Raw genomic sequence first — 13,483 nt, forward strand, 5'->3', positions numbered from 1 at the left:
AATAAACACAAGGGTCACCAATTGAGGGGCAGGAACCCTCTCATATTAAGTTGAAGACAACTATGACAACAATAAACTAAACATTTATTTAACAACTGAACATAACAAGCTAAAAACAGAAACATAAAAATTAAGTAAGACTGTGTGGGATAGAGACTGAGTATGCTGGATGCTGGATATTGGGGTTATCTCGGCGTTTGGCGCGAAGCGCCACTAACCGATTCATCGATTCTGTTTTGTTGTATTCTGGGAGGTCCTATATATCTTTGAAGTTGTAGTATGTTGTAACAACAAGTCAAGTCCTTAAGGAGTAAATCTTTAGTTTTGAAGGGAAAATCATCTTTGGATTGGGGAGATCCCCTTGAGTAGAGTTGTATGATAAAGTTAATAGTATTTTGATAGTATGCAGTCTGAGCATAAAAAGGCGGTAATTGGGCTGAAATTCGAATTATCACTGATTATATCAATATCGAACAATTTATTGAAATCCGATAGAGACTGAGTAAAGTTCGAAGCTTCTTAAATACTGGGGCAGTTCCAAGGTTGCCGATCGTGTGTTTGTAATCCCGTTGATTCTTTTGGCGCCTACGCACCATGCCTGGCGCCACAGAATAATGAAAGAAAATAAAACGGCATGAAAAACTTGATAATGTATAATCTTAATTCATTAAAAAACTATAAAATTTGAAAAGTTGGTATGTTTCGAGGGCTTAGAAATAGGCGGTCATTTCCAAGACTATCAAGGCGTAAATGTCTGGTGAGTCTAGAAAATTGGCCCTTATTTTCGAGATCTCGAAACACGTCGACTTTCTGCGCTTTTATAGTTTTTGAATCAAATGAAATTTTTACATTATCAAATATGTTAAGGGCTATCATTTCCAAGCAATCCGTATTAGATTTTGAAATATGCACCATCGTTTTAGGGCAGGTAGTCACTTAATTATTTTTTTAGCAGAATACTCGTCATTCGTACTGGGTTGAAAAAATGTCAAGAATTAATTGATTCATCTTAACACTGCGATATCATGCACAAAATTGAATGACTTAGAAAGACGCAATGAAATCTGTCAAAATAGCATAGTTTTCCTTTTATTATAATTTGTTGCCCGTCCTAGTGGTTTTCCATATTAGATGATTTTTACTTTATTTTATAAATGGCGCTGAACCGCCAACCAAATTCTGAGTTTACAACTACCAATGCTCCTTACCTTTATAACTTCCTATATATAAACTCCGTAAACTTATAATTTTGAACCCAACCCAGAAGGCAAGGGAACTCCTAGATCAAACACTGGAAAACTAGCCTTCGTGGAGGACTTCTTAATGGAATGAACCCGCATTTGCCTTACATGAAGGGGAAAACCATGAAACTTCCCACCGTCAGCCCAACAACAAGGGGACTCTTACTCATGCCCTCGTGTCCCACTGAGGATATTGTACCTCAGCACTGTGGTTGGTGCGAGCAGGGTGTGAAATTTGTTTCGAACAGCCATCGCTGAGATTTGAACCCGGATCAAATCATTGTGACACGAACTCTCTATCCCCCAAGCCACCAGCTGCCAGGAGTTACTTGTCTGCTGTTTTAGGCTCAAAACTACGAGGCTACGAATATTGATAGTTGGAAGGCGAGCTCTCTCTCCCCTGAACCATCACAGATCACACTTATTAATCACAAACTTTGAATAATCCAGTATATAAATTACTATTATTTTATGCTCATCATGTTTCAGGCCAATCCAAGATAACTAACAAATCAATCGCGCTTTTGTACTTCATTAAGAACGCTCCATAAAATGATATCATTATTCTCTAATTACGCATCCATATTCATATTTTGTAATCTGGCAAATTTGTTACGAAAACATTTTAAATTATTTTTGAAAGATGAGAGCAAAGGACATATGAATTCGCTACTCGCTTTATAAATTACATTTTGTTTATTTCCTTGTATTTTTATTCTGTATTTCCTTGAATTTTTTGCTTGATATGTTATATTGCGCTATTTTTGTTTAATTTGTTCTGTTATCGTTTAAATTTTTTTGGTGCTTCCCACACTATTGCATTGATACTCGTATATTGCTTTGGCTATATTAAGACAATGTTAGAAGACACTTTTTTACGGATATAAAAGTGTGAACTGATGACGAGATTATATCTTTTTTTTCCGGCTTCTTATTTATTTTTATTTAAATCTTTTAAAATATTTTATTTTATATAATTTGTTTCTTAAAAAAAGTTATTTATTTTTTCCGTGTTTTTTTTTCTCTCTTTATATATAATTGGAGCCCTGTTATTATATATATATATACACTATACAGTGAAACCTCACATTACGGAACCAGCAGAACAAGGGAACTCTTAGATCAAGTACTGTACCATTGGGGATATTTTACCTCAGCACCGTGTTCGGTGCCAGCTGAGTTCAGAATTCATATTGATCAGTCATCGCTGGGATTCGAACTTTGGTTACCTCATTGAGATGCGTGTGCTCTATCCCCTGAGGCACCACAGTTCTTACTAGATCACTATGTAAAGCACTGGTTTTAAAAGTTCAACTCCTCCAAATAATGATTAATTATACTCAGAATTACTCCAACACTGATTTATTAATAGAACCCAACTCACGATAGTCTAGATCACTATAGTCTAGATCACGATAATCTAGATCAGTGATTCTCAACCACTGTGCCGCGGCACTTTTGTGTGCCGCCAAATTCTTAAAATGTGCCGCCAAATATTAGAAATGATATAATAGAAATCAATGCTCTTTTTATTACAAGTGAAGTTTAAACAAAAGAAAAGTGTATAGATACGTCAATTTTTGAAATCTTTAAAAGTGTGCCGCGACAAAAAAAAGGTTGAGAATCACTGATCTAGATGGTCAGCGTTGATTGTATTTATTATCAATTTGTCTTTAATTCATTTATTTTATTTAAGCATTTTAGCCTCATTTCTTTTAAACCTCATTAAGTTATTTTTTTATATCGGCCTACACACGATAATCTAAATTTATCATAATCAACCAATTTTCTCTAACGGTACGGCCTTTTAGTGTATAAAATAATTTTTTTTAAAATTTCAATTAGAGTTTATTGTTCTTATATCATTTTATTGCTAAACATATTATTTTATTTAAATATTTTTATTCTTCCTTTAAACACTAATTGATTTATTTTTCTGAGGTCTTTTCTAAATTTCTGTGCGTACGTTTTATTGCAGGTAGCATTTAAAAATAAATGTTGCTGCAATGCTTTTGTAAAAGAAAAATAATTCCTGATTTTTTTTATAACCCAACAATTAATCTAGTTAAAATTATTCTTAATTTTCACGAACAACAGTCTATTTTATGAAAAGAGAAAAGTAAAGACCACATTTGTTCTAAATCGAAAACAGATTTTGAGTTCCTAAATTAAACTAGGTAAATAGAATAAGCAGTTGTTTCGTATTTAGATAGGTAATAAAACATATTTGTTTGCATGATCCGTGGTTACAAAATGTTTTATGACCTTATTTTATGTGAAAGATAGTATCCGAAAAGTTGCTGAATATTGTGGAGTTTCTACTAATGTTCTAATTACATTATAAGCATGAGGGTGCTGCTGTTGATCCTCACTGGATTTTTTGGAATCGTTATAGGAGGTAAATGTTATGAAAATATTTGAATTTTTTTATATTTGTTGTTGGTGAATATTTTTTTATAAATCTGAAACATCAAAATTGAACTTTTGAAAAGTTAAAAATTGTACTAGTACATTGTATATTTTTAAAATTCCGTATTCAAAATTCTTAGTAGAGATAACGGATTGTATTATCAAAAAGTAAGACTACACTTTAAGTTCAACAAGTTCATGCACAATTTGTTCTTCCATGATAGTTTTTAACGCATATATAAAGAATTCAGCTCGAAAATGATGTAAAAAACCAGCTTGACTGCTAAAATTAACAGAGACAAGCTGGAAGGCTACTATTAGAAGTTTCATCTGGCAATTAAACTGGTTTTAATATCGTTTATCCTTTCTTTTTTAATATAATTAAACATATTTCGAAGTATTTTTAATAGAGGTCACTTTTTTAAAATTAAAAGTGCTAAACTATTAAAAAAATCTATTAGAACTGTAAAACATTTCTCAAATAATTGTACACACTACGGTGTATTTAATCTCTGCATTTAGATTTATGTAAAATTTCGTTATTGCATATAACGATTTCAATTAATAAAATTTAAGGTTTGAGTATTTCAACCAATACTACAACATAAAATTTATGTTTATTAACAAAGGTAGAATTTATTCGTTTCAAAACAAATCTAAAATAATTGTACTCATGATGATGAAATTGTGTTAATGAAATTACTTTGAAATATTATCGGTCATAAATGAATAATAAAAAAAAGACACAAATTTATGTGAACTTTTGATATTTTTTGCTAAATTAATGAAACCTTTGAAAATCAAATTCAGTTCCTCTGAAATTTCGAGCCAGCTTGAACAACCTGAACTGCCAGGAATAAATGCATAACACGAACGGGGCGGACCATCTTAACTATTTCGGTGTAATTGTTTATGTTTGCCTCATAAGTAAGATTATCTCCGTAATGCTCAACCGGCAAAGCTCTGCTTTGTGTATGCTTGAGAAAGGGAAAAACCTCTTCTCATGCTTCAGAACCGGTTTTTGTTTATGTTTATATTCAAAGTAAGAAAAAGACCTTTATGAGGATGCTTTGCTATTTGACTTTAGGATCGATTAACAGTTAACTTAGCTACGTCACAAAATGGAAATTTGACAGGTTGTCCAATCCATCTTCCTTTCCGTGTTATTAATACCACAGAAAGTTGAATGCAAGTGATTTGGAACAAATGTGGGGAAATTTCGGTGAAATAAGTGACAATTAACAAACAAATTTTTTTCACCTGTGGCCAGAGGAGACCTTTCATTTTACCCTGTATTTCGATGGTGTTTTTGCTTCTTCCATGTTGAGCTCACATGAGTGTGACTTAACATATTTCGATAACGTTTTTGTTCTTTTCTCGCTAGAATATTTATATTCGATTCGTCACGTGTATACATTTTTAATGTCATTTTGACAAGGATTCTAATGATAATATTTTGGGGCGTTGATTAAAGAATACCCGTAATTACATAACACTCAAATTATATTAATATACTTTTAAATTAACTTCCTACCATCATCCGCAGTCACTTCTAACAATGTTTGATGTTGAGTCTGATTTTTAATTTTTTTTCTTTGATTTACAAATACCCTACCAACTGTAGACAAAAGTTTGAACATTTTTAAGAAATAAAATTCATTTTAATATAACTAGATATCTGGTTATTCATTTTTTATTTTAAAATGAATCATCGACACCAATTTAAAAAAGGAACTTTTCTTTAATGATATACTACTATGCTGCATATTTTACGTAATACACTATCTACCAATAAGTATTTAGACACGTGTGATTGAAAAGAAAAACAGACTTTATTCATAATTAATAGTTGGTAGAGCCTCCACGAGAGGCAATTACAGCGTGAACCCTCCGGGGCATACTTTCCACAAGTCCTTGAGTGACGGCTGGTGGTATTTTCTTCCACTCGGCTTGGAGAGGACATGTAAGTTCCTTCAACGATTTTGGACGGGTAGTACTCCACTTAATTCGGCGATCCAACTCGTCCCAGAGGTTCTCGATAGAATTCAGGTCTGGGCTCTAGGCAGACCAGTCCGTTCGATGAACCCCATTGGTACCATACCTAGCCTTGGTGACCTTCGCAACATGACATCTGGCATTGTCGTCCTGGAAGTAACAGGGGTCCACCCCGCAAAACTGCCACAACGTAGGAAGCACATTGCCATCCAAAATAGTGCAGTAGGCATTGGCATTGAGCTTACCATGAATGGGGACCAAGGGTCCCAATCCATACCAGGAGGGCGTAACGTATCTCAGGAGATTTTAAACAGACACAAGCTTAATCGTGTTTTAAATGTTTTATTACTCTTTTAAATGAAACAAAATACGTGATATTAAGCAAAATAATATTCTGGGAACACATAATAAAAAGAATAGGAGTAGTGTCTCTGAATGCAATAAAATTTTGGAGTTAATTCACTTTTAAGGAAATATTGCTTCAGAGACAAAGTCAAGGCTGTTTTGACCTGTTAGTAAGTATGTAGGGTGTTCATTAAGAACCACTCTTGATATTTATTTTTGGAATCCTTTCCAAAAATGAAAACATAAAAATATACAGATTGGGGTCGCAAATTAATATTTAAGCTAGAAATGCGATAGTAGAAAAGCTATGTGACGACTAGAAATGCGATAGTAAGAAAAAAAACGCTATAAAAATCTGGCAAATTTGAATAAAGATAGGTGAATGCAATAAACATCAAAACAGATTTAACTGTAAGTTGAATCTCGAAAGCGTTTTTAATATATGTCTTTCAACTTCTCTCTTTTTCCAGTCGCAATCCTGTTTTAATGTCATTACTAACGTCTTCCTGTACACTGATTTATAATACTTTTGTTTAAATCGATCATGACCAACATGTGAGGTGATTCCCTTTCATGCATTTTCGAGAACGAACCAACGAAGAACTTCCAGAGGCGAAATATTTACTTACAACCTACGCGTTAACAGAGAACGCCAGATCGTTTATAAGAAAAGCGCAACATTTTGGGAGTTCAAGCAAAATCTCGAGGTCAGAATATCGCGGGACAAAATCTCACACGAAAAAACTATCGCAAGGACAAAATATCGCGTGAACTAAATCAATCTCGCTTGAAGAAAAAAAAGGAAAAAAAAGCATAAATGAAAAAGATGCATTGAAAAACTCGATTCAGTTTTCTAAAATGCAGCATAAATTTCTATAAAAGCTTGAAGAAGAACGTTTATGTCGATATTTAAAATAGTTTGGCGATTAATGTTGCTATGCAAGGCATACAAAAATTTTAACAATCCTAATAACAACTTATTTCCTTTCAATATAATCCTTAATCGATGTATGTTATTCCAGAGGAATTTCAAAAACACTTTTGAAGTTCGAAAAATCGATTCGGTAGCTGAACATATCGTGATATTATGTCCACGAGATATTTTGTTCACGCGATACGTAAGATTTTATCCGGGGAGATTTCGACCGCGAGATTTTGTCCCAAATTAAATTTTAAACGTTCCATTAATATCAGTAAAATATGAATTTATGCCAATAATGTAAATAATTAATATTATCTCGTGAGAATCTTACTTTCTCCATTTATTCCAATATAGTTGAAAACCAGACTACTAATTTGACTTGTGAAAAACGATATTTGCAACATTATGAAGTGAAAGATTGCACACCCGTCTACAAAAACGACACTAGTTGTCCTTCGTTTTACAAATGTCCAAAAGAAGAAAAAATTCTTGCTAATGGTAAGTTGCATATAATATTATGAAGTATTCATAAAAAATGAATTCAAATTTTTTTTTTTACATAACTGAACACCAATGTTTTAGTGTACCAGTTAATTTTAGAAAACTAAAACACATGAATTTTGCAGTTGTTGTTCATTAACGTCGCACTAGAGCTGCACAATGGGCTATTGGCGACGGTCTGGGAAACATCCCTGAGGATGATCTGACGACATGCCATCGCAATTTTGATCCTCTGCAGAGGGGATGGTACCCCCGCTTCGGTAGCCCGACGACCTGCACGCGAAGTCGAGCACTTTACGGTAGAACAGTTTAACGAGGACCCATACCGCACACCCTCGGTCCCTACGCAGGCTGATCCAAGTGGTTGCCTACCCGCACACTGACCGTAGCCAGTAATGCTTGACTTCGGTGATCTGCTGGAATTTTGCAGTTGATATTTGCATTAAATTTGCCAATATAAATAGACAATTTACGATAGACTGAAGTTTCGTTCGATTAACGCAGAGATTTACAATTTAGTGCACTTTTTATTTTAAAATTATTTTTCATTTTTGTTTATCAACGCTATGCTTTGTGGGTAAGTGCTAAGCTAGTTTCGTTAAAACTTAGATGAATTATTTTTATTCCGTGCAAAATCTAAATAACAAGATCTAATTGTCTAATTTGCAAATTGTTGACTTTTAATAAAGTCTACAATTTACAAAACATGAAGTATAAAATGTAAGACTTACGAATGAATGAATAGCTTTTTTAAAAAATAAAGAGAGTCTCTTGGAGATATAAAATTAGAACTCAACATCATATTAAAATAAAACATATTTTAGTTTTTTTTAACTCGTATCTACTGAGTGAGTGAGGAATCAGTTAAGAATATTGACAAAAGAATGCTTTTAGCACAGTAAAAATTGGTCTTAAACCTGGCAAAAAAAGTTTAACTCAACAAAAAACTGTGAAGTTTTTTAAGTCTACTAAGTGGTAAGAAGATGCATGACCTCGTTCGTCGAAACTTGAAAGGAAGAGGGGAAAGGAGCAGAAAGTGGAGAAAGTATGAATATTACTATCTAGACAAATGAGGTATTTTTTTTTCTGACGATGAATCGGTTGAGAAAAAGTTCAAGACGATAGTTTAGAAGTTAAACTAATTTTATGTACAAAACATATTATGTTTAAATTGTACCTATTTACGTATCTGACTTTGCTATCTAGATAAGTGAAGTGAAGTATTGTCTTTTTTCTATTTATTACGTTGAATTGAATGAGACCAAACGCGAGTAAATTTGCCGATTAGTTCAGTAATTATAAGAATTTTTAGGTATAAAAATTAGCATTTTTGACTTATATGTATTTACACTTCTGACATTAATATCTTGCTTCTATCTAGTCAAAAGCGGTACTGTTTCTTGTGTTATTTTAAATTAGAATAGTATTAAACAAAATTATACTAGGTGGGATATATAGTATAGAAAAAAAGGGTAAATACGAAAGTACAAGTTAAAAATAGTATCATATATACTTAAAACTCTTTCTACTTCTGAATTATTAATCTTATTGACTCTTGTTTGATGCCGTTCAAAGAAAGCACAAAAAATATATAAACGAAAAAAATATTTCATTTGTCTAGATAGTAATTTGATGCCTGATGGCTGAGTGGTAGCGCTTCGCGCTGTCGTTTCACAGGTCCTTGGTTCATTCCTCGAACCGGGCAATGTCGACGCAGCCTCTCATCCCTTCAGTGGGTCGATAAATTCTGAGTGGGTCTCGTTGGGCTGACCTCCCAACCGGAACATCTGTTCCTGCACCCTAGAACCCAAAGGTCAAGAAAACTTAGATGGGCACAGTAGGCCTTGTCCCTCTATGGGCTAGTTTAGAATGTAATGTCAAATGCGTTAATGGGTTTATAAGGTTTTGTAAGTAAAATTATAGTTCAAATCTATACACATAGTTAAACTGTTAGAGCCATTGCCTGGATGTATTTGCCGATTTATATATTTTACTTTTGTATTTCCTTTTTGTACTTTGTATTCTCTTTTCCTCTCTTTTTGGCCTTCTTGCAATACTTTTGGGGTACAGAGAGAGCAAATTTTAGACATCTGTCGTGCTTTCTCGACAGAAAAGGTTTTGAATTTTTATGTTTTCCGCATCTGGTACCCCCTGACGAGGTCAGCTTCGGTTGTCATTACTGTATTTTTCATTTTTTTCATAATTTTAATTGTTTTCTTCTTTAAAATTTGCTATTGGTTTGAATTTCCTTGCGAAATTTCTGCTGCAGTGTGCAACTTTCGCTTGAAATTGTAGTTTTTAGCTTTTTTATCGCATGGGTTTTAATATCTCTTTTAATATCATTGTCTGGAACTGATTTTCGTTTTAGCGTAGGAGATATATTCATCAGGAATGATAGAAAATATTAATGTTAAATTTCACTTATTTGACCATTCCGTCCAAAACTAGACGAGCAGACCGGGACAACCTGGTTGGAAGTGCACTGGGCCCATGTCCAAAAGGTCGTGGGTTCGATCTCGCCAGCCCCAAGATTCCCCGTGTAGTAAATGGTGACTGATACATGCTAAATCTTTCGAGTCACAAAGTCCTCCATGTTCCCATAACCAATCAAACCTCTGGGGGTACTGATCTAAGAGTTTCCTTGTCTTCTGGATTGGTTCAAAATTGCAAGTCTACGGAGTTGAACATTAGTAGTCGTAAACCCAAAAACTAGGTTGGCTGTTCAGAGGCGGATATAAAATAAAAAATAAGAAAACTAGACGAGCGAAGACCTGCAACTTTTTCATTCTTGTCTATAAAAATAATTTTTTTTCTTATTACTTGGGAGAGGGGTGTGACGATTTCCGATCGAACTTTTCTGCACGACAATCAAAATATCAAAAATATTCGTTAGCATTTATTTTTCAGCATGCGTGCTATATAACTTTTCAACGAACTGCAAATTTTCCTTACTAAATCTTTCACGAGCAATACAATTTTTCAAAATCTCATTCCTTCATTTTTTTAGGCCGTTGTGTTAAAGAAAACAATCTGAAATCCATTAAACCCATTTAATACTCATCGTAAATTTGGAGTGAGGTTTCTTATTTTACCACTTAAGTCTAGAAAATGGGGTTTAAAATGAAATGTAAAAAATAAAACTCAAGAAATATAATATGAACCAAGCTATAAAATTATTATTCGTGTTAAATGACTTCTGGAACATTCTTACGTTTCTCGAAATCGCGCAGTTTGCGTTTGTAATTCTGATTTCTACAAGTATCTCGTAGTAAATGTCTATGAAACACATGTTGTTTAAGTAAATATATCTGAGCAATATAATATTAAATATTAGATTTAATTAAATATATGTGGTTTGTTGATTCTATAATGGATAATGGAAACAAAACTAGAACTCAAGCAGTGTAACAATGGAAAATTAATCATCAAAGCAAATGTTTAAATCGCATTTGTAATAAGACTTTACTGCTTTTACATGCTTTCAAATAATGAATTTATGATCATCAATGAATGTTTTTTATTCATTTTTCTGTTTACAAATCTGCTATTGTATAATTTGATTTTTTATGGGCAAAATAATTGCAATTATAAATATGTAATAAAATATGTAGTATTACGTCAAAAGTTTAATGGAAATAAAATATATTCCTTTTTCAATACGTTATAAAAAGAAATTAATGGAGTTTAATAAAAATAAAAACTTTTTTTTTTCATTGTGTACAGAAGTAAAGTTTATGTTGTATATTCTTATTTTAACCGGTCACTAAGTTTATCGGATTTCTGACTTCATCGGATAAATAGATATCGGATTTCTGACTTCATCGCATAAATAGATATCGGATTTCTGACTTCATTGGATAAATAGATATCGGATATCTGACTTCATTGGATAAATAGATATCGGATTTCTGACTTCATTGGATAAATAGATATCGGATTTCTGACTTCATCGGATAAATCGATGCATGGTCTTCGAAAAGTTAAAATAAAGCATATTTCCAGTGTCTAATTTGAAAAGAATTGAACATAAAAACAAGAGATTCAAAGCACATTTTTGCACTCAAAATAGTAACAGGGGCTCTTTTAAAGGCATTAGAAATTGTGTCCATCCATCATGAGGAGTTTATCAAACCATAAAACTTTTGCCAACATTATTGCCAATTTATCAGATCGTGACGAAGGCCCCAGTCCTCTCCATATCAAAGTATCAACCAAGGACACGCTAGCTACCTGCCCTCTCATACCTGAGAAATCCTTGAAAGCGAATGGTCTCAGCAGGGCATTTATTTCCACACAACCTCTATCCCATGAGTTGAAAAGAAGTAATGTTACTGGTTTGAATGCAGATGTGCGTTTTTTGAACCCTGTGTTTGCTCCTTAACAACTCCGCTGATTTTGATTTTATTTTAATGAAAAACAATGCATATGCATGGCCACATAATCCTCAACATGCCGAGGAATTTATGGAATGTAAGGATATTCATTGGAGGGATTGGCCAGTCAGATCTCCAGATTTGAATCCGATAGAGAATTTTTAGGACTACTTTGGCAAATAAGTTTCCACTTTGAGTTAATCCCCATGGAGCTGAAATACATGAGCTGAAATAAATAGTAAATTTACTCATTTCTGGTTTTCATCTATCAATCTTGATTTTTGGGGATTTTTCAGTACAGTGAAAAGCTTTAATAGTTTGATGATTTTCTAGTATTCTATTCTTTTCTAATGTTTGAAAATGTTCCCACAAAACCTCCTAAAATCTATCTCTGATCTACCTTCTTCTTTTATATTTTGGTTCAAGTTTCTTTTGCTGTTCCTACTGGATAAATCACTTTGCACGTGCTTGTCTCTTAATTTGTCTCATTTGGTGTTTAGACATTGACAAAGTTCCTTTTTAATGGCATCGAAACTATAGTATCTCTATTTCTGTATATTTATTTGCGCTTCATTAACGCTTTTTATTCAACGTAAGTACACCTTATCCTCTTTTGGATAAGGGCTTTGATCGGTAAAATTAGGAGAAATAAGTCTTGATTGCTTTGAGGAGCATCTATCGATTTTATTTTTACGAAAATTAAAATCTGTACAAATAAATTAGTATTTTAAATTATTTCGCATAGGAAATTTAAACGTTTCAGGGTATAGAGCGTTCGTCTCTCAATGAAGTGAACCAGGTTTGAATTCTAACAGTGTCTACTTGATATAAATTCTGCTTCCGAATCGCCCCGACTAGTGGGCTGGCATAAAATATCCTCAGTGGTAAACGGATCATGGGGTAGAATCTCCTTGACGTCAGACTAACCGGGAGTTTTCCTTTCCCTGTAACGCAAATACTGGTGAATTCGATCAAAAAGGTCTCCACGACGGCTATTTAGTCCCAATACTTGATCTAGAAGTTCCCTTGTTTTCTGGATTGGATTCAAAATTACAAGTCTGTAGAGTTGAATATTGATTGTCGTAAACTCAGAATATGGTCGGCTGTTCGAAGCCATAAAATAAAATAAAATTGTTACGTCACTCTCATAAGATGACGTCATTCATTTAAAGTGTAAATATTAACTAAAACGATTTTTTAGCCTGTGTATATATGAAAAGTGTGAGTGGCAACAGAAAGAATGTTGTGCTAGATGTGTTCTACGAAAATAAAATGGTTGCTTTTGTAAATATGTGTACGCAGGTATTTCTTGTAAATTTAAGTTATTTCATCGCTGGATAGATCGGGTAGATTTATCGGAAGCACGAAACATTGTGGTGACCCGGATTTTAAAGGTTAGTTTTCATTTGCAATATTAATTGGCGACTGCAATTATGGATTCTCTTATCGCCAAACGAATTCCTGTTCGTGGAACATTTACAAAACGTTATAATCAGTTATTGGCGATGTGTAAGGAAAATAAAAGTACTCGTAAAGATATTGAAATTAAATTTTCCTCTTTTGAACGTATTGCAAACGATTTGGCATTATTAGATGAAGAAATATATAAATTATTAGTTGACGCCAAATCAGAAAACTTATCTGAAGAATACGATAAAATTGAAGAGTACAAGGAAAAAACTGATGCAATTCGTATT

General features: G+C 33.3%; 1 protein-coding gene across 1 annotated transcript in view; it reads left to right on the plus strand.

Moving 5' to 3' along the window:
• The first annotated feature begins 3,513 nt into the window (after positions 1–3,513).
• The window catches only part of LOC107455610 (von Willebrand factor C and EGF domain-containing protein), a 25,296-nt gene continuing 15,326 nt past the window's right edge, over positions 3,514–13,483 (plus strand). Inside the window, exons 1-2 of the mRNA XM_016073234.3 lie at positions 3,514–3,639; positions 7,267–7,410. Coding sequence (XP_015928720.1) covers positions 3,588–3,639; positions 7,267–7,410 — 196 coding nt within the window. The 5' untranslated portion in view covers positions 3,514–3,587. The remainder of the gene's footprint in view (positions 3,640–7,266; positions 7,411–13,483) is intronic.

Source organism: Parasteatoda tepidariorum, chromosome 7 (genome assembly GCF_043381705.1).
Source record: "Parasteatoda tepidariorum isolate YZ-2023 chromosome 7, CAS_Ptep_4.0, whole genome shotgun sequence".
Lineage (NCBI taxonomy): Eukaryota > Metazoa > Arthropoda > Arachnida > Araneae > Theridiidae > Parasteatoda > Parasteatoda tepidariorum.